We start from the raw sequence: 25,338 nt of genomic DNA, 5'->3' as shown, positions 1-25,338 counted from the left end.
TTATTATTTTAGAGAGTATTTTGTAGTATGTGTCATAAGAAAGAAAAAAATATTTAACTAAAAAGTGTAGTCTTTGCATATTTATTATTTAAATCTAGGAAAGCTAAACGAATTTAGTGAAGTTTAATGTTTCTAATTGTATTCATGTATATAGAATATGAAGAGATTTTATATTGACTATAAAAGAAAAAAGCTCGATGTTTAAAAATCATAATTCAAGTATAATGTCTTTCCATTATTTGAAAGACGTACAAAAATTATTTTTAACCAATAAAATTAAAAAAATGCAATATGTGAGCAAAAGAAAAAGAATCCAACTATTAGCCAAAAAGATTTGCAAGCATGGTGAAATATTCTAGAAATTGTGTTCGCTCTTCAAAAGGTTAAGAATGACATTAATTTTGGTTTTGGTGGAAAGAAAAAACAATCAACTATAGAATCATATTTTAAAAAGAAATAGTTATTGGTATGGTATTATTGATTGATTAAATATATATAAATTTTTGATGTATTCTAGTAATTATTACTTTATATTTTTTCTGGACCTTTAATACTTTATTTTAAATTATTATCTAATGCATTTAGTGAGAATATTACTTTAATATAACTGACATAAATCGTGATCGGAGAAAAATATTCATTTAGCGAGATTATTACTTTATCAAGGTTTTACTGTAATTATTAACCACCCATCAGATTTTTCATATTTTTTTTCTTTTCTTTTCTTTATTAATTAACTTTTTTTTATTAACTATATTTTATACTAATTAAATTCTAATTAACTATTAACTACCCATCAATTATCAACCACTCATCCAATTTTTTATATTTTTTTTCTTTTCCTTTCTTTTCTTTATTAAATAATTTTTCTTTTATTAACTATATTTTAAACTAATTAACTCCTAATTAATTATTAACTATTCATTCGATTTTTAATATTTTTTTTTCTTTTCTTTATTAATTAACTTTTCTTTTATTAACTATATTTTCTACTAATTAACTCTTAATTAATTATTAACCACTCATCCGACCCCCCCCTCCAAACCCCAATTGTCTTCTCCACCAAATGGGGAGAATTATTCTTCTTCTTCTTAATAGATTTTGAAAGAAAAAAATCAAGATTCAAAATGGGGAGTAAATAGAAGTGGGTGTAAAGAAGAAAATGGTAGGTGGTGTGAAGAAGAAATGATGTGGGGGTGAGGTGATTTTGTTTTTTAGATTTGTTTACTTTAATGGGTTTTGAAAAAAAAAAATCAAAATTCAAAATGGGATTAAATGGAGGTGAGTGTGAAGAAGAAGAGGGTAAGTGTGTGTGAAAAAGAAAGAATGTGGGGGTGATTGATTTTTTTTTTTACTTTTTTTTTAATGATGTGTTTTTTTTTATGCCACGTCAGTTGTAGGGGATAATAGTTTCACTTTTAGATAATTTAGATATGTAATAAATCGTTATGGTAATTTAAATGTATAACTTACTTTTCGATACAATTTCAAAAGAGAATTTATGTTTTTTTCCATTAATGATTTAATCTTTTCTAAAAATGCATAAAAGATAATTTATTAGACTTTCATACATTGGCGAAGATGGTAGGAGTAACGTTTTTCTATGTCCCACTCCTTTGATCCTATGCACAATGAATACGAAAGTTTTTGAGGAAAAAAATGGAAAGAAAACAGGGCAGGATGAGCACAAAGCGTCAATCAAGTGGTCAAATTGAACTACTCAAAACAAAAGATCCATCCAGAATTCCAAATTAAAAAATCCCAGCTAGCAAAACCACAAGCCGCCAACAGTTTTTTCAATCCACCGTCTGCCACCCCTCTGGTCCCTTCAATTCCTCAGACTATAAATATTGATTCCTTCACTTTCCTAAAATCAGCTAAAAAAATTCCAAGTTGTGAGTTCTGAATTGAATTATTATAGATCGTCAATCAAACAGAGGATGGCTGACGTGGCAGCAAAGAAGCGCAAGATCTTGGTCGCCGTAGATGAGAGTGAGGAGAGCACCTACGCCCTTTCATGGTGTATAGAAAACATAATCGCCGGAAATTCCAATGATACCGTTATCCTTCTCTACTCAATACCACCTCGAGCTGTTTACTCTTCCTTAGACGGAACAGGTGAGAAAGATCACCCTGAAGGTAAAACTTCACTATGAGTATTTCATTATTATGTGATTAAATTTAATTGAATGGGGGTTTCGTAATTTTGTTGAAATCTCAGGGTATTTGTTTTCATCTGATATATTGGCGACAATGGAGAGGTACAGCAATGATGTAGCACAGTGTGTTATGGAGAAGGCGAAACGAGCCTGCAAGGACTTGAATGGGGTTGGTTTCTTTTGGTAGATTTAGTGAGGAATGAAGGTTAAATTGGTCATTGTAGTAGAGAGATAATGTCTGTGTGTTGCTGCGTCGTATACAGGTTAAGGTGGAGACGATAGTAGAACATGGTGATGCAAGGGACGTGATTTGTCAGGCGGCGGAGAAGTTACATGTCGACATGCTCGTCATAGGAAGCCATGGCTATGGTGTCATCAAGAGGTAGGCTTTAGTTCAATGTTCCACCCTCATTTTTGCCCGATTAAATCCGTATTTGTGTCGAAAAGTCGAATATATGAGTTGAAGTCTTTGGGTGTAAATTTGAGGTAATAAAAAAGATACTTATGGTTTTAGTAGTTCATTTTATTTGTACAAATTAATAAATGCAATATAGTGTATACCAAGGAAAATTAAGATAGTGTATTCCATATGCAAACGAAAACTAAGATTAGAAGTGTAGAATGGAATCAGTTGCACGTTTTTATTAATTGAAGGTTATAGATACTTAGACTAACACTAAAAGAAGAATTAATTCTTTTTTGTTTAGATATCGGCTTAAACTTTGATAGTTAAAATGAGTTGGATTGACCTAATAAATGAGTGGATCAATAATTCCTTCAAATTTGGAAGGGTTTGGCCGGCCTTTTGGGGTTGTGATTTAATGAACTAATTTTGCCACCTTTTGTTTCTAGGTTATTAATTAATTAATCAATTGTTGATATGAATAACAGGGCATTTCTTGGGAGTGTGAGCAACCACTGCGCGCAGATTGTGAAGTGTCCAATTCTGATTGTGAAAAAGCCAAAAACTGATGGCAGCAGCAAATAGATTTGTTGTACGTTATGGAATTTGTAATTGTGTGTTTAATATGTAAATTAAATAGGCAGGGTGCGGTGATTTTGTTGTGGTTTTTCCCTTTCCCTTGCTTTAGGTACTTTTGAATTAAACTTGCTTAATAATTGTATGATTGCCTTTTCAAATGTGAGAAGCAACTTATTGTCTATTTTAGTGTAATAACTACAAAATATACAGTTACTACTTATGGTAGTAGAGTTACAACTTATTACTTACAACTACGTTCAAAGTTGCCAACATCAGAGCAAAACCTAATCGTATTACTAGTATGATAAAACTTTAGTTACATTTAATATTTATATTAAATCAATAAATATATAATATTTGTATTTTAATTATACATGTATGGTTAAATGATGTATTTTCTTCTACTACTTAATGTTAAGTTTAAATTATTTAATTTGATGTAAACGACCCAAAATAATGGGACTCCCTTTAAATTAGCTGGAGTCAATAAATTGGGATAAACCCAAGACCTAAGGAATAACAGTGAGAAGTTTAGACGTTGTACTTTACAGTTTACATGGTCATCTCAGTCAACTAGAATTCTTATTGCTATCATCTTCCCAAACCAAATCAACTATGAAAACAAAAATATAAAAAAAATTCTGTATGTTCGACGGTTAAATTCTCTTATAATCGACCCCCTCCCTCCTTTTAATTAATTTGATCTGCTTTATTCCAGAATTGAAACATCACAATGAATTTGTATTGGTTAATGGACTATATAATCACGTAACTTTAAATATTTTCTGGAGATATTAGTTTTCTTTGATCAATAGTTATCTATAAACGATTTACCGCGTGTTACTAAATATCTATAATATTTGATTGAGAAATTGCTATAGGAATCATAAACTGCAAATCCTCCTAAATATACTTGTGTTTATATACAACGGGAGTACACTATGCAACGGATGAAGCTTTGTTCCTTCAATATACTACGTCATGTTTTCTTCCTCATTCTCCTTGTAAGTTCCTTTATTTCGATAATGTAAGTTTTGACTGAGTTAGAATTTTCAATAAAAAAAGTACCAAACACCCAAAAGGCAAGTGAATTCAATATCCTAATTATGATCGTATAATTTTCTGGCTAACAAGATTCAGATGAACCCCTAGCTTCACCCCTGGTTGAAATAATATATATACCATGTATTAATATATGGTTGTTTGTTTTCTTTCTGAAATTTGATTGCAGGGGTTGGCAATATACATTTTTATGAAGTTGTCAATGATGAGAAATCATAGTGAACATCACGTGCTCTTGTTATCAGAGGAATTGAGAAGTAAAACATTTGCACAGATTGAACATACAGCCAATATGTTTCTGCCCTTAAATTACTCAGCATCAAGCTTGGCTAGAGGTCTAACTTCATATCTCAATGGAACTCAATTACCCTTCACCACTATCCAAACTGAGGTAAATAAATTAGCATCAGTTTCCTCAATTTGTTAATTTCTTGGTGACAATTGCATTATATGAAAACTAGTTGAACTATATTGTATCATTTGGATACTAATTATTCAGCTTTGCACTAGCCATTAGTACAAAGGTAAAAGTACTCATGATGTATTGTTGGCTTGTTGGTGATGTGTAGGTAGCACCGTATTTGTTTCTGGCACTTTCAACAATTCCATTTGTATCACAGATCTCATATTTGGGACAAAATAGGTTGATGTATTCTTTTTACACTGAACAAGGCCATAATGATGACCAAACTTTTGCTGTGTTTACCAACTCTTCATTTGCAATGTGTTATAGTCAGCCAGTGAATCGCGACACTGGGATGCTTTATGGGCAACCATTGGTTGTTGATGCAAAAACAGTGGGCCTCAAAACTCTAGGCTGGTCTAATCAATCTTCGAATGGAACAATGGGGTATGCATCTCAGTCCTCTATTGGTTTTGGGTTGAACAAGGCCAAGAGGGAACTATTTTTCAATACGGCCACAATGGACGGAAGGGCTAAGATCTCAGTGGGGTTTCCTGTACAATAAGTGGATGACAGATTTTCTGCCTTAAATTTGTATGGCGCAGATTTTTACCTGGCGAGTAATAATGGTCAAGTAATTGTGGACACAAAGATTCCTCATACCAGCATACATGTCAGCATACATGTGTATAATGGTACTGTTTCTGTGCAATTCAAGAACTTGAATGGTACTCGCCAAGATTTGAGTGGCAACCCATCTTGCAAGCTTGGAAATGGTGAAAGGGGACACTTTGAAGTGAAAATCAAGGAGAATAGACACATGTTCTACTGCTCTGTCATTGAAATAGCTGGACTCAAATCGGTATGTCTCGACAAATTCCTTTATATGTCAACTTTTTGAATTACTGAAATCTTTATCTGCAGAATATCCCCTTGTAGCTACTATGTTGCAACTTGTGTTTTGGTTTTAAACCATGTGTTTTGATCAAGATATGTATTGAGATTTGTCTAAACTATCATATGTTGTTTGTAAGAGTCGTCCCTTAAATCAAGGTTGTTAAGTAGTACTCCCAGCGTTTCAATTTGTCTTTCTTTCCTTTTTAGTCCTTTGAAAAGAGAATGTCTCTTTCTTTTTTGGCAACTTTCTAATTCTAACTTTCCACGTGATATCTTTGAGACCACAGGATTGAAGGGCATTCTGATACATTTTCTATATATCTTTGATTTAACACCACAAGATATAAATTCTTCTTTACTTTCTTAAACTTCTTGCCTTGTGAAACCAGCCAAACAAATTGAAACGGAGGGAGTATCATTGATTAATTACTGACACATTGAATGTTAAAACGGACGAATACTGGAGAGACTAAAGATTAAATGAAACAATGTCTAGACTAATAAAAGATTTAGATTGAATAATGGATAAATTACAACTGGAGTAGCCTACAACAGTAAAAAATGAACCTTCAAAATATTAATTGGCTTTATTTTTCTTTTAGGTGTACACTGTGGCGTTCAATGCTCAAGGAATGGGAAGTGATGTCCATAAACATAACAAACAAGCATATTTGTTGCTTGTGCTCATGTTTGTTATAGTAGTAGTCTCATTATGTGCTTTCATTATCATAATCTTCAAAGCTGCAAGGAGAGATATGTTCTTGTGTGCTGCTCTGATCAAGCAGACGGAATTGACTAATCAAGCAGAGAAGAAAAGTCTAAACAAGAGTCGGGCATTCGCATCTGTAAGTCACGACATTCGTAATGGTTTTGGAAATATAACTTGTAAGATAGACAATTGTCTTGATGATGCATCCCCATTCCCAGAGCTTGCATGTAACCTGAAGCTCATCAATGACGAAACCATGAACCTTTTAGGTATGTCTTATATATGCTATAGTTCTATATTTTTCTTATTTTTCCTCACATGAATAATTTTGTGTGGGTAAAAAAAAAAACATGACTTATACCTCACCGAACTTAAGGATGGGTCATTTGCAAGATATTGAAGCGTTTGAGCCTGTTTAATACTCAATGAAGTCTTGTACTAAGTATTAAATGTTAGTATATGCAAAAAGAACTGTAGAATAGGCTATGATGTGCTATAATTGACAAAATCGAATTTTTGTCAGAGTTGTTAATCTACATGCACAAACTTTCCCTAGTAATAAAGGAGAGGTGATGGATTATATATAATTTGACCTTTAAAACAGTGAACAATAATCTCTCTCTAATAATGAAAGAAACTTTTCACGAAAAAACAAGTAATAATGCTCGTAAACACTGTCATTTGTTACCCTCATGCCAAGTGATAAATCCATCCAGTAAATATGTGTGGACGCTCAAAGTTAAAGTAGTAATTAGCAATGGTACTTGTTTGGCTTTCCTCTAAGAAAATTAGTAACTAGATAAGATTACCTTAGAATATAATGTACTGTTAACTTTTGACTTGGCCTAAGTTCTCAATATATAGTCACCACTAATATAATTTGTAGAATTCTGTTTTGCTGAAAATGTTGCAGACATATTAAATTCTGTTCTGAACTCGAGCAAGATGGAAGCTGGTAAAATGCCACTCAAGTTGGAAGAGTTTGATCTAGCAGAACTCGTCGAGAATTTAGTTGATTTGCATTATCATAGAGCCATAGGGAAGGGAGTAGATTTGGTACTTGACCCTGCTGATCACTCTCTTGCAAAGTTTCGGTTGGTGAAGGGTGACAAAGTGAAAATTATGCAGATATAAAGTAATTTGGTTACAAATGCTATTAAGTTTACCTCAGAAGGCCACATCTGTGTCAAAGCTTCTGTGAGGAGACCAAGCAAAGACAATGCACTTGTTGTTTGCAATCAGCATAGTTCATTGAATTGCTGGACAAGATTGTGCACCAAGCGAAAATGTTGTTGTGATGCTTCGAATGGATTTCCATCCATTCAAAAGAGAATCCTAATTGCATGGAATACACATTTGAGGTGGATGACACGGGTGTTGGGATTCCAAAAGATAAACAAAAATCTGTCTTTGAGTACTTTGTTCAGGTGAAAGAAGAGTCAACTTCTGGAGAAGGTTATGGCTTGGGACTAGGCATTGTTCAATCAATGGTGAGTAACTTCACTCGCGTTTCTGTTTTGTTTCATTCAACAATTTTAATATTATGCTTATCGGCTAATTTGGTGAAGATAAATCATTGGCTATTATATTAAAATTTTGTTGAACTTGACTGGATTGAGAGACCTTAATAACACTTAAAAACTCTGGATTGGCCAAGTATTGAGTTTTTTAATACTCGAAATGATGCTTATATGAGCTTGTCATCTGGCAGGTGCATCTGATGGGGGGAGAGATCAAGATTGTTGACAAAGACGATGGATAAAGAGGCACTCGCTTCCAATTCAACATATTTTTGACTACTTGTGATACAGAATCTGTTGAAGCTGAGGAACAAGAAAACAATGAGCAACAGCATGGTCTTATTCGAAGTTATCTTTCCCATCACTTGGGAATGCAATTTCGGTTGTCTCCACCAAGATCAGAGGGATTTCATGTTGTCCTATTCTTAACTGGAGAAAAAAGGAGAAAACTTTTAAGCAGAGTGATTGACAACATGAACATAAAAGTTTCAGAGGTGAGGAGAACCAATGAACTTGCTCGGTTGCTCGATAGAATAAAGGGAAATTTGGACCTTTCCTCCAGTTCCCTTGAGAAATATGCGTTAACCACCGATGATACAAATGAAGTGGCTTCAGACACCAAGGACACACATGATCATGTCATCCCTCATTGCCAAGGTCTAATTCTAATGGCTCATCAAACGTCATACTTGTAGTTATCGATTCTCAGGCTGGACCTCTCTCTGAATTGGTCCATCTGTGGTTAGCTTCAAGAAAGATTTACAGAATCTTACTTGCAAGGTTGTCTTGTTGCAAGATCATAATAGGTCACCGCTTCTTCCTCCTTTTGATTATGTTTTTCCGAAACCATTACATGGCAAACGTTTACATGAAGTGCTTAGACTTCTATCTGAGAATCGAAACAGTGCAATCCAACATGATACCTCAACTAAGTGACAACTCAATGAGATTGTGATACCTGATGGTAACAAAAAGAGTACTAGCAAGGACTTAAAAGGAAAGAAAGTTTTGGTGGTTGATGATGCGAGAGTACTGCGCATGTTCACCTCTAAGCTCCTTCGAAAAGAAGGAGCAGGTGTTGATGTTTGTGAGAATGGAAGAGAGGCCTATGAAAAAGTTTTCAAATCTTTGAATGACATGAAGAATGGTGTTGACAAAACCTATGATTTTAGAGTGATGGATTGCCAGGTAAACATTTCTACAGCCTGCCTACCTCTTTTCCACATTACTAATTCTTGCAAATAAACGTCCTAAATTTTGAAAAAAAAATTCTGCATAAATAGTTTGCGATATTTATAAATGTAGATGCCAGTTATGCATGGGTATGAAGCAACAAAGCTAATACGCGAGGTGGAGAAAAGGCATGGTATTCACATTCCCATAATTGCAGTGACTGGCAATGATATGAGTTCCCATATTACAGATGCTGGAATGGATTTTCACTTGACTAAACCTCTAAAAATTGTAGATTTGTATGCTCTCTCATTGCCTAATTTTGAATAGAACTTCTAATTCAGCCAAATCCATTTTATCTGGTGGTCCTTAAATGGAGGAGGATGTCCTGCGACCTTTTCTCCAGTTAGAATGAAATGTTACATGGACACTGATTTTTATGGACAATGACTTACTATAGTCTTTAGTACTGTGGCATCGTTCTTGCTTTGGTGTGAATGATGTTGGGCATGAGATACCCTCCGGTAGAGTTTACTCCAGTTTCTCTCAAAGGAGTGGTCGATGGGGATAGTACTATCAAATTTAGATTTTGATGCTTAATTTGTTTCAACTATTGGATAATTTCAATTGTAGTACAAAGAACAAGTTTGATGTTTTTAACTAAGTTTGCACACACGTACGTTCTTGCAACTTTTACTCCTCTAGTGCTCGTTTTTCCTGTAATTTTCTTTTGTTTAATATCAAATATTTAACTGAGATTAATAATCACATTGACAGGATTCCAAAGGAGTATTGGATTGTTTCTTATTTCTTTTTCTTCCTTTAATCTGTTAAAAAAAAGTAATCCTTTTGAGGTTGGATGAACCTATTGTATGTTGAAAGAAACAACCCCATGTAACATCGAAGAGGATGAATAAGGAGAAGTAAGAATCGTGAGTGCTATTGGAATGATGTGTAAATTTTCTCTAAGATATTTTTTCCAATGTTGCAAAGTCCTTTCAATATAGTAAGTCTTGTGTAAATTTAAGTTATTTAGTAATAATTTAAACTACTTTCAACCTTGAGAACGCAACCATGCACAGGCTGCTATAGACAAAAATTAACTCGATCTATATACAAAACTATATCTTAAGTGACATTTACTTTGCAATGAAATCCCAATGATTACTTCTGGGATAGTATATACTCTACAGCCGAGTAAAGCTTAAAGATAGCAGTGACAATGAAATGGTGGCATAGAATTAAGTTAATTATCAAGTTGAAATAGAGCTCGAAAAATTTTCAATGTTACACTTGAACAACAGATTTAAGTTTCTCAGGTGCTTCAGGCAATAAAGTACAGTAGCGTAAAAGTAAATGAGTGAGCCAAGGAACTAGTTAAATAGAAAATTAGGTAGAAATTCACTAGTGTAATTTCAACACCATTTAGTTTAAAATTCTACTCAAAATCAAACATGTATTCCTATTGGCCTAGTCCCAATGACATCAAAGCAATCAGCCATATAAGACTTCATGCACCCTCAATCTCCGTCTTTTCACTAAAAATGGAAAGGGGCTAATTCACTAATAGAAAGGGAAAAAAACGAAAGGGGGAGGGGGGAGAAAATCTTCCGGGAACTGCCAAGTAGCTTCTTTGTCAGTTTGAATCAAAGTTCTTGGCCCTTACAGTTCATCCTGTGAAAAAAAGGGGTACATGCTGTCAGATTGAGAACCAGAAGAAAAGAATCACAGTCATCTCTGTTTTGAAACTTAAACAAGTTGGCAATTCTTACATGTGCGTCATCATCCTTGGAGTCAGACTTGTCATCAGCATCATCTGAATCAGCCTCATCGGCCTCGTCATCTTCCTCAGCCTGGAAAAACATGTTTACAACATAAGGGCAAGGCAACTAGGAAGAATGCAGCTTACTGATGGAGTAAGGAAGGGTTTTTCAAAGAAAATTTAGAGGCTTACATCAGAGTCAGCTGGAACATTCTTTGATTCCTGCATAGAGAACTAAATTGTGTCAGAAGTAACCAAAAACACACAGGAAAAAGAACACAGGACGAAGTTATTGCAGATACAGAACTAGCATAAAAAGAGGATTCTGAACTACGAGAGGAAAGGGGAAAATGGTGCATGCTTATTAGCTAAGAACTGCTTAATTTGTATATCAGTTTAATATTGACATATAAGAACTTATTGTGGAATACCTTGATAGCAAAAAAAAAAAGAGAGATAACTTGTGCAAATAAATTAATAAAGCACCAAGAAAAAGTTAAATATTACCTCCTCCTCTTTCTTCTTTTCTTCTTCCTCAAAAGCAGCCTTTTCCGCCTGCATAATTAAGATAATATTAACTACTAAGACTCAATAATTCTATTATGACTACCCTACGAATAAGGATGGAACCACATACATCCTTCTGCTTTCCCCATGTTTCCTCAGCAATTGACTTGGCATACTCGGGATCATCGCATATGACAACATTGTCAAACAAGGTTCCAGATTTCACCTGCAAAATATATTATGCTTGTGTGAATTAAGTGCAAATGCAGTAGGAAAGAAATTGTTACCGGTTTTCCAGCCAGATCAAACAAGAAAAGGAAAATTTCTTACTTGCCACAGCTCAACTCCAACATACTTCAATTTTGGGAAAACATATAGATCTGGGTCGTCCTTGAAGTCTAGAGACAAAAACAGCATAGATATCAATAATTGTGATATTAAAAGTCAGCTAACAAAAATATACAAACGTATTATTGACAACTAAAAGGACCTGGGTTGTCAATCATAGGAGCCTTCCACTTCCCCTTGTAGTTGGGGTTCTTAATTTTCTGAAAAGATGAAAGACTAAGCATTAGGCACCATTATTCAGAGACAAGTCATTCAACTCAAATGTTTAGACTCCACAAACCTTTGCCTTCCATGGGCCCTTGTACTCAGGATTGGGGATGGTTGGGGCTGTCCATTCACCATCTTCCTCATCATCCCAGTCCTCTGGCTGCAAATTTAAAAAGCCCTCAGTAGTAAATAAAAATTACTCTATATTACATACATTAAATATAAGACTTCTATGATTAAATCACAATTGGTTACCTTCTTGGCTTCAGGATCAGTTATCTCCTCTGGGATGTCATCATAGCCCTGCAGTTATTACAAATTGAATTAATTGATTGTAAACAAACAAACCACTCAAAAAAATTACAAAGGATACCTCAGGCTTCTTATCCTCAGGATCGTCAATGAATTCCTTCTCATCCCAATCTTCAGGCTGCAATAAACATGTAAATAGATCATTAATACTACCAAAACGATAATATCGATTGACTCTGAAAATGTGATGCACTGGGAATTACTTTCTTGGCACTTGGATCCTTGATCTTCTTTGGGGGGAGAAGGTCCCAGTCAGAGTACAAGCTACCAGACTGCTTCTCCACATTGTCAATGAGAATGCTGTATGAGGCATCAGGGCGGAGGATGAAAGTGTAGACATGGGTCAGTTGATCAGTCTCACATGGGACTTCCTTCTTGATTAAGTGGTTTGTGTCGTTATAAGTGAGAATAGCATGAACTTTCTTGGTGCTGTAGCCACAGATGTCTGGTCCAAACATAATACTGCATGGAAACATATATCAAAATCTTCATTCATGAACTATGAAACATTTTTCAAAAGAAAGGATATTTTTTTGGTAAGGAAAGTAGCAAGAAAATATTATGTGCAACCTGTAGGGAGTGTCACCGCCAAATTTCTTTTGGTCAACATCCCCACTAAGTAACTTCATGTACCCACCACCACAGTCAAGCTTCTGCTCATGCTTAACAGAGAACTGGAACACTAAGTTTTTTCCCTTATTACTAAATTCAGGGAACTCAGCCGAAATGGCATAGAACCTGTAGTCTTCACTGGTCTGGATACCTGCAGTAAAGCAGAAGTAAATAGAAGTTAATATTTATAGCTTATAGCTTGAAGTAACTACGCTCTCATTAGTGAGAGATTGCAGACCTTTGTCATTGGCGTCTCCATTCCACTTCCCAGAGGTGTGATTCCACTCTCCGGCCATGTTTTCATCTTTCTTCCAATCAGATTTCACCCACCTGCTTTCCCAGCCATCTAAAAGTTCAAGAAGCAAAACTTATCAGCCTCCCAGTGCCCAACGTAGGAGAATTATTTTACCCATTTAAACTTCACACTAATTCAGTAACTTGAGGCAAAATTAATGTATTCAGTATCAAACGCTAAGATTGATTGCTAATTTAGCCAATCATATAGTTAATAGATGCTAACTATTTTGATTTCCAGTCAACAAATTAACATAAATAGATCATTTGCAATAAACTGGCCAACAAACATGGAAAATTAAAACAATACAAGACTGCAATGCTCTAATTATACTAGGAAATGTCAAGAATTAATTTTATCCATGTAATACTAATAATCATGATCTTTCTTTCCAAATTTCATTCTGTCTAAGAGAATAGATAGATCCAATAATAGTTAGTCAGAGTATTAAGACATGATTTTTTCAATTATACAGTCAACCGGATAAGATCTAACAATCATACCAATTACCAATTATTCAAAGTACATGAAGAAACTTCCAGTCCCATCGCAAGAAGAATAAACGCAAATGGAGTATGCTCTTTCAGTGAGACAATGTAGATACACTCGATGGCACTCAGATGCATCAACATTCAATAAATAGAATTCATAATCACAAACATAGAATGCAAAAACCTAACATGTCAAAACAACATTTCGATCTACATCTATCATCTTAAAATTAACAGATCTACTCCGAAACTTCAAAAGCTTCTATCAGATCACACTAAAAACATCAATTATGCTCAGATCCTTCACACTCCTCGTCATTTTCCACAAATTCACTCCAAAATCAAATGGATCACAAACATTGATCCAAATGACAGCAATCAATTGACGTAAATTAATCCAAAAATGGATAAAAAAATTTACCATTGAAGCTTTCCTCGAAGAAAACTTCGGCGGCGGCGGCGATTACGATTAGAGAGAATACAGCAACGAGAGGGAGAGAGCTAGGGCTTTTCATTCGTTGAGTAACCATGGCCACTATTGTGTGAGATGGAAAATACTGACTCAGAGATCTCTGACGAATGCTATTTTATACTGTGGAGAGTTAATTTCCGTAGATACGTAGGGCAGCCTTTGGGTTTAATATGACATGGAAGAAATAAATGATGTGGACGAGTAAAATTATGCCATGTGTGATCAGAGTGTCATTAATTTGACGTGGCTGATTCTTATTGGTGAATTACACGAGTGAGAGTGACCATAATTACATTGGCACTTGTACGATGGTTTTTCCGAAATAACGAATTTACCCTTCTTTTTTTCATTTTTTTGGCTCTCGTAAATGAATGTCACACAAATGCCGTGCAAATAGTATTAACCTTCGAATTTACTCGTCCGTTCCAAAATAATTGTCAATCACTCCGTTCCAAAATAGTAGTCAAATTTATTTTTTAACAGTTAATTTAATTAATTATATATTTCAAAACTAACATTCTAAAAATATATAGTATTATAAATTATAAATAAATAAATAAATTATTAGTCAAAATTCATATTGTTTGATGCTTTAAAAAATATATTTTGGAACCTATGGAGTATTGTTTTTAAATTTTATAAGATGGTTTAATTTAAAATATTTAATTACAGTATATAATTACTCTTGTACAGTCAAAATGACGTTGAAATTTCTTTTTTTTTTCTGTTTTTGGAATTCTATTTACCTTTTGAGGTCGAAGTTTAAAAAAGAGAAGTCAATTTCTGAAAAGTCAAATAGGATTATAAGAACCCCCAAAGTTCATTACTTTTTCACATTATTTCTTTTGAAATTTGCAAAAAATTGAAAGTGGATGAACTTAGATGGCAAATCCCCAAAAAAAAAGGTTATCGTTATACTTCTAACAGTGACCTTTCTTTGTCAACAACATTGTATTGTACATCACTGCAAAAGTTGAAAATAAAATGTGTATTTCTGCAAATATTTCTCACATAAAAGAAGATATTTCAACTTTAAAGTTAATGTATCTGTTAGATTAGCATACGGTTTAATATAAATACCAAGTGTATGTAAGAAGCCGATCTCCGAGGAACTCACTTAGAATTTCTTATTCCATTTTTTCTTAGCAGACAAGAAATTCCTACTAACAAGATAGAAAGTAAGTTTTCACTCACTATCAAACCGTTGTTACATCTCTAATATTTTTGGCGTAATGAGGTCCCTCTCGATAATAGGTTTTGAAGGCTTTAGCTATGCGAGTCTACCACTACGCTCCTTTGTTACATAATTAATGATAAAAAAACTTGCCTTGTTTAATCTCTTTCGAGATAAGGGGGTCCGACTATAATTATTCAAGTACAAATACCTCACTCACTCGCTTCGAAATTCTAGATAGGGAGATCCCTCTACATGAAAGCGATAATGAAGTCAAACCGTATAAACTATAAAGGCGAGCAACCCTTATAGCAATAGCAAACGGCCTACTTATAGCCTATCACTTCAGAATTTTTGGGGGTATGCTCCCCTTTTGAATCAAACAAAATAAGTAGCAGAGGCGTTCAAAAATCTGTCTCTTCACACCTCATATCAAGATTAAGGGTTGCTTGTCAAGCTCGCCTATATATAATAATAAGAAATTTAATAGATTGTTGAGTTAGAATACCCAAGCAGTGTTATTTGAATACTTGGTTAAAATTTTTTTTGAAGAAAGTCAAGTACACCAAATGCGTGTGATAACTAGAAATTCACAACTGTAAAGAGTCCTGAGTAAAGTTGTCACGGCCTCGGAGGAAATTTATCAGAAGCCAAAAAAAAGACCCTTTTTACATAATAAAGAGGAAAAGAGCCAGGAGAACGTCGAGACGCCATCAGTTTGGAGCGCGACCTTCTTTTTGCACTATTACGGATATGAAAATAATGATCAAAATCTAATTCAATTGTCAAATGCTCCTTATCGGAAATAGGTTTGACTATCAATTTCAAAGGAATTGGACCGCTCACAATAGTTCTACCTATAGAAAGGATCATCAAAGAGGAGACAATCCAGACGCTTTACGCTCAATCATTTCGGATAACGCTTGCATCCTCTCTATTACTGAGACTGCTGCCACAAAGTTACTCAATGCTTATTCTAATTTATGAATTTTGAAAATGTAGGTAGAACACATACTTTTTTCAAGAATATAATAAATGGCTTAATTAAAATATTTTATTAAATATCGAAGACTTGAAATATTCAATTGAAACATGAGTTTAATTTAAATATCTAAATAAAACATTTCAACAACTTCAAAAGATTGATTACGTATTAGGCCAATATAAATTTTGTCATTCTACGAGATCTGCTTCCATGTATATTATCATTTCCTCTTTGGCTCCTTTTTCTTTCATCAACCTTCAAGAAATGGAAAAGGATTCCACAATTGAAAATCCTACGATTATTAAAAATTCGAGTGTTAATCGAATGCAAGATGTTAATGAGCACATTGTATCAATTGAATCCTTTACTAATGTGTGTTTCTCGAAATAACATGTTCAAATTAATTTATGCACATTTTAATTATTCATAAAATTTTCTAGATAGATTAAAAAAAATCTTTCAAAAAAAAATTGATTGAGATTTCAACCTTCTCAAATGTTTTAGTAAGGTGACCTCTAAATTGATTTACACATTCTGCCGTCCATCATTACAAGCAGTGGGGCAGGCACGGAGTATTCTTGTCTAAGGAGTATTAATTGATAATAATTTATTAAAAATTAATATTATGAAAATATATATATTTTTAAATATCTAAATTTATAGCTTGTATATGTTAAACTTTTTAAAATAAATTTTACTGAAAATTTTGACTCCATCACTAATTATAAAAAAATGTGTGTTGGGTACAAAAATTTCAGTAAGAATAATAATCACAAAATAGAACTCTAGAAAGTTCTCATGTTATAAAAAACATGCACCAACCCATGTGGTTGGTTTCTGACATATCATAAGTAACTAATATTTTCTCAATTTTAATTGGCTTGTTCTTTTTTTTTTAATTATTTAATTTTAATCTTATACATGATATGTTTAAAATAATAAAATTAAAGATATTTGGATAAATTTAATATATATATATATAAAAAAATAATAATTTAATATCATAAGATTTAAAAATTATTTTTATTTTTTTAATTTTTATGTCAAATCAAACTAAAATAAACATATTAAAATGAAGTGAGTAATAAAATAACGCATGCCTGCTCAATTTTCATGGTATATACGTTACAATATGTGTAACCTTTTGTTCAAAGCAACCAACTTTTGGGTGGAATTATTAAACAAGTATTTCCTTGATCAAGATCCATTTTAATTTTTTTTTAAGAAAGAGGGGTTGAGTAAAGGTACCAACTACGTTTTAATTTTTAATCCATTTTTTGCAGAAGTTCTATTGAGATCCAACTTATCTATTTTAGAGTGGAAATTATTTTCATTATCCAATATGAGTACATTTTAAAAGGACAAGTGGGTCGGCACTTGTCTTTCTTTACGGATTTTTGAATGAAATGGTTGCTTTATTTGGAAGATATCAATTTCAGTCACTCCCTTAATTAATTACCTAGATTTGTTATGATTGTAATTTATAGATTACCAATTCAAATCAGAATTATAATTTTTCTAGCTCAGTATATAATATACGAACCTAAAATGTTGAACTTTGCGTTTTTTAATTTTTGATCAGTTTATTACTGCTCAATTCTCGTTTGTTTTTCCTTTGTTTTCTTTTGACATTTTCATCAATCCACTTAAATAGTTCTCCTTTTGTTTTATGTTTGGCAGTCCGGTGCATTAAATTCTCATTATATGCAGGATTTAGGAAAGAATCGGACTACAAGAGTTTTATTGTATGCAATCTTATCCTGCATTTCTGCAAGCGGTTGTTTTCACAGCTCGAACCTGTAACCTCATGATCATATGACCCTTTTTGTCTACTGAAAACAATTCCTCTACCTCATAAAAATAGAAATAAGATTTGTGTCCATCTTACCCTCGAGATGTTATTTTCGTTGTATTGGGCCAAAAAAGATGAGAAATGGCATACGCTAAGGAATATGCTGTATTCCGCTCAACTTGCTCACCTACTTTTTTCTCAGTGTTTCCCAATTGTTTTTTCATTTTTATGTTACTAAAAGAAGATTAAAAAAAGTAAATCTGGAGAATTAAACTTTTCAAAACAAAAAAGCCTGTATACTTAATACACCTTTTTATTGGAAATTAAATACTTCTATTAAGAAATTTTGAAAAGCTTAGCCCCAGTTATTATTAGTTTGGTAAGCTAATTACCTATACAATAACTTTCCCAAGAAATGTTGACTTATTGAATTGTTATTGTAAATTCTCTCAAATACGTGAAAAATATAAAAGTACAACACAAGTTCAATGAGAATGTAGAACTGTATGTTTATTGGGAGAAATATGGTTTGTACACTTCTGGTTCATTCTACAGTAACTTGAAGAGGAGTCCCCCCATGAGTAGCAAAGAAAGGAGCAAACACCAAAGATTCAACAGCCATGAGCTTGATGAGTATATTCAATGATGGACCAGACATGTCCTTTAGTGGATCATCCACTGTATCTCCAATTACTGCAGCCTTGTGAGCATCTGATCCTTTTGGTCCTAATGATCTAGCATGTTCTGTTGCACCAGCCTGCAAAAAAGGCGAAAAAACGTTTTCATTGAAAATGACTTCCGTCATACCAAACACATCAGATTAACATATAATATGTTGAAGTGCTTGAGGCCTTACCTCTATGTACTTCTTGGCATTATCCCATGCCCCGCCCGTGTTTGAAGCTGAAATAGCAACCTAGAGACATCCAAAAATGTGAAATAGTTACTATAAGATTGCGAATTTTAAGAGACATGAATGGATAGATGAGGCACTAAAGTTGAACTTGAACATCAGAAACGAGAGAACCAGCGAGCACACCAGCTAGTGTTTCCACTCCAAAAAAGGTACCAGCAATAAGAGGTGTTAACATGACCAAAGCACCTGGTGGGATCATCTCTTTGAGGAAAGCATCTGTTGAGATTTTGACACAAGTTGCATATTCTGGTTTTGCTGTTCCTTCCATTAGACCAGGGATACTGTTGAATTGCCTGCGAACTTCTTCAACCATTTTCAGAGCTGCACTTCCTACACTCTTCATTGTCATGGCTGAGAACCAATACGGAAGCATTGCCCCAACTATCAACCCAATGAAGACCCTCCCAATCATCTCCATAGTACAGCTTAAATAAGTTGATAGAGACATATAGAACTAAGAGGCCATTGGAAGCAAGAAGGAATCCCATAACTGCACCAGAGCGGAAAGCTGTTACGAACGCCTTCCCAATGCTTTCCCTTGCTTCCGGAGTTGTTCTTGCATTGGCATATGTTGCGATTTTCATTCCAAGGAAACAGAGAGGGCTGAAGTTAGGCCCCACAGAAAGAAGGCAATGGTAGTGAAGATAGCATTGGCTAAAGCTGGTTTGCAAAGATTTTCTTTGTTGAAAGTGCAAGGCTCACTTTCTGTGCTGAAACTTTTTACTGATCCAAGGAAGAGAAAAATGATTGCTCCAAATACCACCATGATTATGCCGAGATATTTGTACTCCGTAAACTGGAAGGATGTTGCCCCTGCCAATGTTTGACATAGTTAATATAAAAGTAACAGGACAAACCTGACGCTTCTTTTAGTGGTAACTGGAAACCTGTTAGTATGTTAAAAAATGCAAGTTTCTCTTCGCATCCTTAAATCACAATGAAGATACCTCAGCATTAGGATTTTTGTTTTGTTTGTCATCTGTCGATCAATATGAAAAACACTAAATTTGAAAAATGAAAATCATACTAATTAGATTACAAGACAATAACTATTAGAAGATCATGGGACACAATTATGTTAAAGATGCAGTTTTATGAATTCTGATACAGCAATTCAAATGATCTTCTTGATGAAGACAAAATATGGGTCAGCCTTGAAAACATCCATTGTAAAGGACATCGAAATGAAGGAGAAGTTCATGGATAGTAAAGTAACTATCAACATACATGGAACCAATAACAGATTAATAGTTATAGCAATAGGGGAAAGGAGAAAAGGTTCATGCTTTGCAGTCAATGAAATGGTTGAAAATCATAGGAGATCATAGTTCAAATCCCAATGCTTGAGATCGGCTATATGAGTACTCATTGTTCCATTTTAGTTCAACTCATGTCATCATTATTCTAAAGGGTAGGTGATTTCGTCTTATCTATCTAAGCTTTGTTGAGCATACCTATATTGGTGGAATGTAGCAAGTGCTGGTCAAACAATTGAAGTGCGCGCCAGCTCACATAGATACCATCATTAATTTACGAAAAAAAGCAAGAAGTGCTTTTTCTTGTTAACCATGTTTAAGCACAGGAAAATGCATGACCAAAACAATCATCATAAAGAGAACAAGAGACTACCTTCAGAAATTGCTTTTTGAATCTCAGAACACTTGGCAACAACATCATCAGAATCAATACCTTCTTCTTGTTCATCTTCTTCAATCAACTTGTCATTGTATTCACTTTCCAATTCTGACCCACTGGAGACTCTAACCTTTGAGACCAAAAACCACTGAAGCAGAGTAAATCCAATGCCAATAAAAGCAGCTAAAGGTATCAGAATCTGTGTTAAGGCCTCCCTCATCAACCCCATCTCTCACACTTTTCAACAGCAAAAACTTTCTTGAATTCTTCACTTTCTTCCCTCTATATATAAGCCACAGCAAAAAAGGTGTGCTCAGGTTTTCTGGCCTTCTATAGGAAGTTTTAATGTAAAAATGTAAATACTAAATCTATGTAGCTTAGCATGCAAGGAAATTGTTGAAAAGCTTTAAATTAGTTGGTTTGATTTACCGTTTTGTTTGAATTAGAAAAATTACTTCAAAAGACCTGCCTAGGAAATACCTCATGTAAAGAGCAATTGACAATTAAATCTAATTAATCGAGATCGATAGGATTCTGTATTTTTCAATTTACAAACTTTGACTAACCATTGCTTAATCATGAGAATTTTGACGTCTCCTAATTTTTTAGATGGTTTAAACTAGCCAAGAGTCAATCAAAATGCCTCACATATATATTATACTCTTTCAAAATTTCATTCGTCGAGCCCAAATTACTTAACTAATAAGGTGCTTGTGTAAAAACAAAAAGGTAAGTTGTAAAGTTTAACTTTGTGATTAACGTAATTAGGTTCAACTATGTCAGTATAAACCTAGCTATATTGCACCCTCTTAATTTTTCAATCAATTTTTAAATATATTTTCTTTTTAATTAATCATATTAATATCGCTACTACTACTACTAACATTTCTAATGTTGCACGAGAATTCGAACTCCAATTTTCCTGAATTCAGCCATTATGGAAAAACCAAATTAAAAAAAGTATAGATAGTGCCTGTAATTTCTTGTAGGGTTCGTTGAAGTCAGAGACATTCTTGTTAAATAAGGCTGAATTGTCTTACGGGAAGAGTAGTTACCAATTAAGATTTAAGGGAGGAAAAGTATGAATAATCAAGGTATTCCTTTTGCTACCAACCCTCCCCCCAAAAAATAATTAATAATAATAGAAAGTCCTTGAGATGGTTTGGTGACTTGGTCATGTTACCAATCCATAAGTGTGAAATCATGAAATTGAATTTGTTATGAGGGACTGTTGAACTAGCGACTCATGTGTACGAGCTAATAACTCGAAGGCATTCGGTCTGTTTTTTGAGCAAGAATCAAGTTAGGTTGCAAGGCCGCAATAAGCCCAATAGAAGAAAATCATAAGCTTGAAGAAAAGAGGAAAGAACCCTTGAATGATGCATACACCGCTTTAATGTTTCTTATCCAACACAAATAAATGAGCAACATGAATCATCACATAGTACTCCTATCTCTCTGGAGCACAAACTACCACAGCATGCTAAATAAGAACAAGGAAGCTCTGGGACCATCACAATTTTATGCACATATCCCCGTTTCCCAGCAAAGATGACATAGCAAACACTAATAACAAGAAACTCCCATTAAAAATGCACTACATGAGATGCAACTGTTATTGACGTGAATTGCAATGTCCTCCATAACGATTAGCATAAAGGGCAATGGCTGAGATGGCAATAACATCTGATTGGAAATCATTTTCGGTGCAGCAGCCTGCAGCTCCTTTCCCTCCCTCGTCCAACAACTAGCAGATTAACATACAGGGCAGTTACTGAAATGTCAATAACATCTGACTGGAAACCCTTTCCGGTGATGCAGCCTGCAGTTGCTCTGCGCAACTCTCCCCCCTGTTGAACAACTTGCAGAGTGATGCCAGTGTATTGTCATTTGCCTTTGCGGTACAATGGAAGAGAATGAGAACATCTCCGTAGATGCTCCACATAATTTAATTTCATATTAGTCAGTATGCTCCAATTTAGTTGTAGCTGTTGCATAAGAAAATTCTAAATAGTAGATAGTCAACAACTATCGAGCTTATTTTTCTCAAGTTCAAAGCCAGATAAATAGCATATCGTCAGCAACTTTATCCTCCAAGAAAAAAAAAAACTAATGTCAAACTTTTTCCATCTATCTGAACTTTGGTGGATAGTCACCAACATTTTTGCAGGTCGGAGATAGCAGGTACCCGTGTATTAGTCTGGGTGTGCCCAAGTTGATCTTGACACCAGCTTTATCCAAAAAAAATAAAAACCATCAACAATTATGAAGTATATTTATCAAAAGTTAGAACATGAGTGATGAAACAACAAATAACTTATCAAACTTTAAGCATTGTCAATAACAATTTCAAGAAGCAAAAATTAAGAGGCAAAAGAACTACTATCAAAGTTAACTAAGGCTAGGATCTTACCATTTGCTTGAGAGAGCTCAAACTACTATCAAACTGCAAGCTCAATCATTACTCGAACTGAGACCTTAAAGATTGAATAGCCCAGCAAGGTGGAGGTGCCTGAAGCAGGGTTGGTTTCCCAGTAATAGGATGCTCAAAAGATAAACTTTCCGCATGAAGTTCATGACCATCATATCTGCTTCCCTTCCACTCATAGACACCTTCATATCTTACATCTCCCCGTATAGGAATTCCAAGATACTGGCAATGCAAGCGAATTTGATGCGTTCTTCCGCTCCGAGGGCTCGCCCTGACCAAAATCTCATCTTTCTTTGAGTCACAACCAATGACAGATTTCTCTTGAACTACGACTACAGCTCCATCTTTTTGTAAGTCAGAAACCTCTTTAAAACACGCAAGACCATTCACTGATAATACTTCAAAAGAGGTCTCCATGTCTTTAACGAGTGATCCACCTGGCAGTTTTCTTCCCGCATCTGATGCAGCATAAACACGCCAAGCTCCATATTTTGACCGTCCATGACCTGATTTTACAGTTATCTTTTCCCATTTGGGAGCAAGCCCAACACAGAAAGCCAGGTATGTTTTTCTTACTTTATGGTCTGTAAATGCTTTTACGAACTTAGCTGCTACTTTGTGTAACTTAGTAATCAACATCACACCACTTGTATCACGATCAAGTCTATTAGCTAAATGAAGCTCGGAAACATTAGCCCCTGAAGATATTGCAAGTGGAGGTGAAAACATAAGGAAACCTCACAAGTATCCAAGTAATGTTTATCTTAATGCATTTCTTAACTTAATCATAAGATTAGTAAAATGCTTAACGATAAAAACAACATAAGATGATTAAAATGTCTGTTTACAGAACAACTTCTAGACATCGTGAGCTTCATTCCTCTCTTTTTTCGAAACCATCTTTAGGTGTGTAAAAGCCTCTGTTATAAGAGTTACACCAATCAAGCAAGTGTTTAGTCCATCCATAGGTGTATATTAGTGTATACTACGACCTTTGAACTACAAACAAAAGAGCTAATACCATCAGTTACTCCGTCTATAGAAGCCTAATTACTCACTAAAGTTAGAATTATATATATTTTTTTTAATCCAATTGTTATCAATGGGTTAATTTTTCTCCACTTCCAACTCCAAATATTGCAGAAAACAACCAATTGTACATGAAAGAACTCTTACCGGTGTCATTGAGTAAATCCGGGAGTGAGCACAAAACGCTCTCGCAGTAAATTCCTTGAGGCTTATTAACCGCAATGAGCCATTCATCTTCGAATATAACATGGCTTCTCGAAAGAGAAAACAGAGCGGATTTTGTAGAAGCCGTTAAGGCTCTATTCGGCTCTATGTCCTTAGATAAGGCAGGCAATGGCGGAGATAATGGTACTGGGTAATCTGTGGTTGCCGCTGAGGGAAAATCAAAGTAGCTTTGGGTCGCCATGGAGATGAATCGACGGTGGCGGAAGATTCTGGTAGAAGAAACGAAGAAATTTATCAAAGGGATTTGGAGGAGAGGGAATTTTACTGACATTTGGATCTTCGGCCCTAGGGGTTTAACCAATATTCACGGCGTGCTTATTTGGGCACTGCAAGCGAGTTTTTTTTTAAAAAAAAAAAGAAAGAAAAATAGAAGAAAATAGTTTTTTTCATGTAAAAATGAAAAAAGAAATATTAAAAAAAATCATAAAATTAATAATAATAATAATAATAAGTAACCTATAAAAACCAATTTTATCCATTTAAATTATATTTAAATTTTGTTTTTTAAAAATCTATACTGATATGAGAGAAAAGACAAATGTGTTTTGCTTTGTTTTTCTTCTTCTTCTTTTTCTCCTTTTCCTCGCTTATTTTGGGATTTGAGATTATCGAATTTTTTCCATGCATAAATTTTAAATTTGAATTGATTTTGTTTTGTTTTACATGAAATAATAAGTTCATAATAGTTAAAAAGCTCCAAAACACATGAATGTAGTTAAAAAAGTTTTAAAATAATGACAAATCAATATTGTTATAAAATAGGTTTAATTTGTTAGATTTGTTGACGTTTTTAATTATTTTATTATCATAGAAAGTGTTGGAAGATAAAAATTAAAGACTATTCCTAAAATAAAAATATTCTTGCGAACAACCCTTGTCGGGTTATCTAAGTTAATTATTAAACTAGTTAGATAAGTATTATTGATTTCTATTAAATCAATTAGCAGTCCTTAGCAATTCGGATATTTATTTAACTAATAAAAAAATTGTACTTTAAACACATGAATTCATATGCTTTTAAGTACTATTATTAGTGTTTATGGTGCATATTTATTTCAAAAATCATAGTAAAATTTTTTAAGAACCTCAAAATACTATCTCGCCATTTAAATCAACCTCAAAAAGATGAGTCCATATAAACTTTGCAGTAGCATTCTCTTGAATATGTCCTTACTAGCAAACTACAGTTTGAACAACAATGCAAATTTGCAGATCAAAGTTGATACTTCGGAACTCTGAT

General features: G+C 34.0%; 5 protein-coding genes and 1 pseudogene across 5 annotated transcripts; 3 read left to right on the top strand and 3 right to left on the bottom strand.

The window, feature by feature from the left end:
• The first annotated feature begins 1,877 nt into the window (after positions 1-1,877).
• On the top strand, positions 1,878-3,322 carry LOC129884646 (universal stress protein A-like protein). Its single transcript, XM_055958933.1, has 4 exons — positions 1,878-2,118; positions 2,222-2,328; positions 2,423-2,541; positions 3,051-3,322. Exons 1-4 carry the CDS (start codon positions 1,941-1,943, stop codon positions 3,145-3,147), a joined length of 501 nt encoding a protein of 166 aa, XP_055814908.1. The 5' UTR covers positions 1,878-1,940; the 3' UTR covers positions 3,148-3,322.
• Positions 3,323-4,273: 951 nt separating this feature from the next.
• On the top strand, positions 4,274-9,594 carry LOC129886096 (histidine kinase CKI1-like). Its single transcript, XM_055960628.1, has 6 exons — positions 4,274-4,594; positions 4,773-5,468; positions 6,106-6,481; positions 7,126-7,702; positions 7,924-8,920; positions 9,038-9,594. Exons 2-4 carry the CDS (start codon positions 5,427-5,429, stop codon positions 7,344-7,346), a joined length of 639 nt encoding a protein of 212 aa, XP_055816603.1. The 5' UTR covers positions 4,274-4,594; positions 4,773-5,426; the 3' UTR covers positions 7,347-7,702; positions 7,924-8,920; positions 9,038-9,594.
• LOC129888034 (histidine kinase CKI1-like) lies at positions 7,556-9,235 on the top strand. The gene is made up of 4 exons (XM_055963288.1): positions 7,556-7,706; positions 8,024-8,370; positions 8,708-8,920; positions 9,038-9,235. The coding sequence occupies exons 1-4, from the start codon at positions 7,556-7,558 to the stop codon at positions 9,233-9,235; spliced, it is 909 nt and encodes a 302-aa protein (XP_055819263.1).
• A 685-nt stretch (positions 9,595-10,279) lies between the features above and the next one.
• On the bottom strand, positions 10,280-14,006 carry LOC129886095 (calreticulin). Its single transcript, XM_055960627.1, has 14 exons — positions 13,861-14,006; positions 12,892-12,999; positions 12,612-12,804; positions 12,245-12,503; positions 12,103-12,159; positions 11,985-12,032; positions 11,803-11,889; positions 11,665-11,722; positions 11,505-11,572; positions 11,305-11,400; positions 11,175-11,222; positions 10,860-10,889; positions 10,678-10,758; positions 10,280-10,579 (listed from the first exon to the last, which is right to left on the bottom strand). The coding sequence occupies exons 1-14, from the start codon at positions 13,967-13,969 to the stop codon at positions 10,568-10,570; spliced, it is 1,254 nt and encodes a 417-aa protein (XP_055816602.1). The 5' UTR covers positions 13,970-14,006; the 3' UTR covers positions 10,280-10,567.
• A 4,390-nt stretch (positions 14,007-18,396) lies between these two features.
• LOC129884645 (pyrophosphate-energized vacuolar membrane proton pump 1-like) lies at positions 18,397-20,867 on the bottom strand (annotated as a pseudogene).
• An 895-nt stretch (positions 20,868-21,762) lies between these two features.
• LOC129886094 (RNA pseudouridine synthase 1) lies at positions 21,763-24,433 on the bottom strand. Its single transcript, XM_055960625.1, has 3 exons — positions 24,021-24,433; positions 22,827-23,542; positions 21,763-22,644 (listed from the first exon to the last, which is right to left on the bottom strand). The coding sequence occupies exons 1-2, from the start codon at positions 24,367-24,369 to the stop codon at positions 22,875-22,877; spliced, it is 1,017 nt and encodes a 338-aa protein (XP_055816600.1). The 5' UTR covers positions 24,370-24,433; the 3' UTR covers positions 21,763-22,644; positions 22,827-22,874.
• Between the last annotated feature and the right edge of the window lie 905 nt (positions 24,434-25,338).

The sequence above is a fragment of the Solanum dulcamara genome, chromosome 4 (assembly GCF_947179165.1).
Source record: "Solanum dulcamara chromosome 4, daSolDulc1.2, whole genome shotgun sequence".
Taxonomy (NCBI): domain Eukaryota; kingdom Viridiplantae; phylum Streptophyta; class Magnoliopsida; order Solanales; family Solanaceae; genus Solanum; species Solanum dulcamara.
The sequence above is the reverse complement of the archived record's forward strand: the minus strand, read 5'-3'. Positions and strand labels throughout refer to the sequence as shown.

Bases quoted from the DNA above. Each gene is read 5' to 3' on its own strand.
- LOC129884646 (XM_055958933.1), top strand. From the start codon at position 1,941: ATGGCTGACGTGGCAGCAAAGAAGCGCAAGATCTTGGTCGCCGTAGAT. The intron at 2,119-2,221 runs GTGAGAAAGATC...TTGAAATCTCAG, and splicing joins CTCTTCCTTAGACGGAACAG to GGTATTTGTTTTCATCTGAT. The intron at 2,542-3,050 runs GTAGGCTTTAGT...TATGAATAACAG, and splicing joins GGCTATGGTGTCATCAAGAG to GGCATTTCTTGGGAGTGTGA.
- LOC129886096 (XM_055960628.1), top strand. From the start codon at position 5,427: ATGTTCTACTGCTCTGTCATTGAAATAGCTGGACTCAAATCG. The intron at 5,469-6,105 runs GTATGTCTCGAC...TTTTTCTTTTAG, and splicing joins AAATAGCTGGACTCAAATCG to GTGTACACTGTGGCGTTCAA. The intron at 6,482-7,125 runs GTATGTCTTATA...AAAATGTTGCAG, and splicing joins CGAAACCATGAACCTTTTAG to ACATATTAAATTCTGTTCTG.
- LOC129888034 (XM_055963288.1), top strand. From the start codon at position 7,556: ATGGAATACACATTTGAGGTGGATGACACGGGTGTTGGGATTCCAAAA. The intron at 7,707-8,023 runs GTAACTTCACTC...CTTGTGATACAG, and splicing joins CATTGTTCAATCAATGGTGA to AATCTGTTGAAGCTGAGGAA. The intron at 8,921-9,037 runs GTAAACATTTCT...TTATAAATGTAG, and splicing joins TTAGAGTGATGGATTGCCAG to ATGCCAGTTATGCATGGGTA.
- LOC129886095 (XM_055960627.1), bottom strand. From the start codon at position 13,969: ATGGTTACTCAACGAATGAAAAGCCCTAGCTCTCTCCCTCTCGTTGCT. The intron at 12,033-12,102 runs GTATCCTTTGTA...TAATAACTGCAG, and splicing joins CTGAGGATAAGAAGCCTGAG to GGCTATGATGACATCCCAGA. The intron at 11,723-11,802 runs GTTTGTGGAGTC...TCATCTTTTCAG, and splicing joins AGGGCCCATGGAAGGCAAAG to AAAATTAAGAACCCCAACTA.
- LOC129886094 (XM_055960625.1), bottom strand. From the start codon at position 24,369: ATGTCAGTAAAATTCCCTCTCCTCCAAATCCCTTTGATAAATTTCTTC. The intron at 23,543-24,020 runs GTAAGAGTTCTT...CAATATCTTCAG, and splicing joins GGATTTACTCAATGACACCG to GGGCTAATGTTTCCGAGCTT.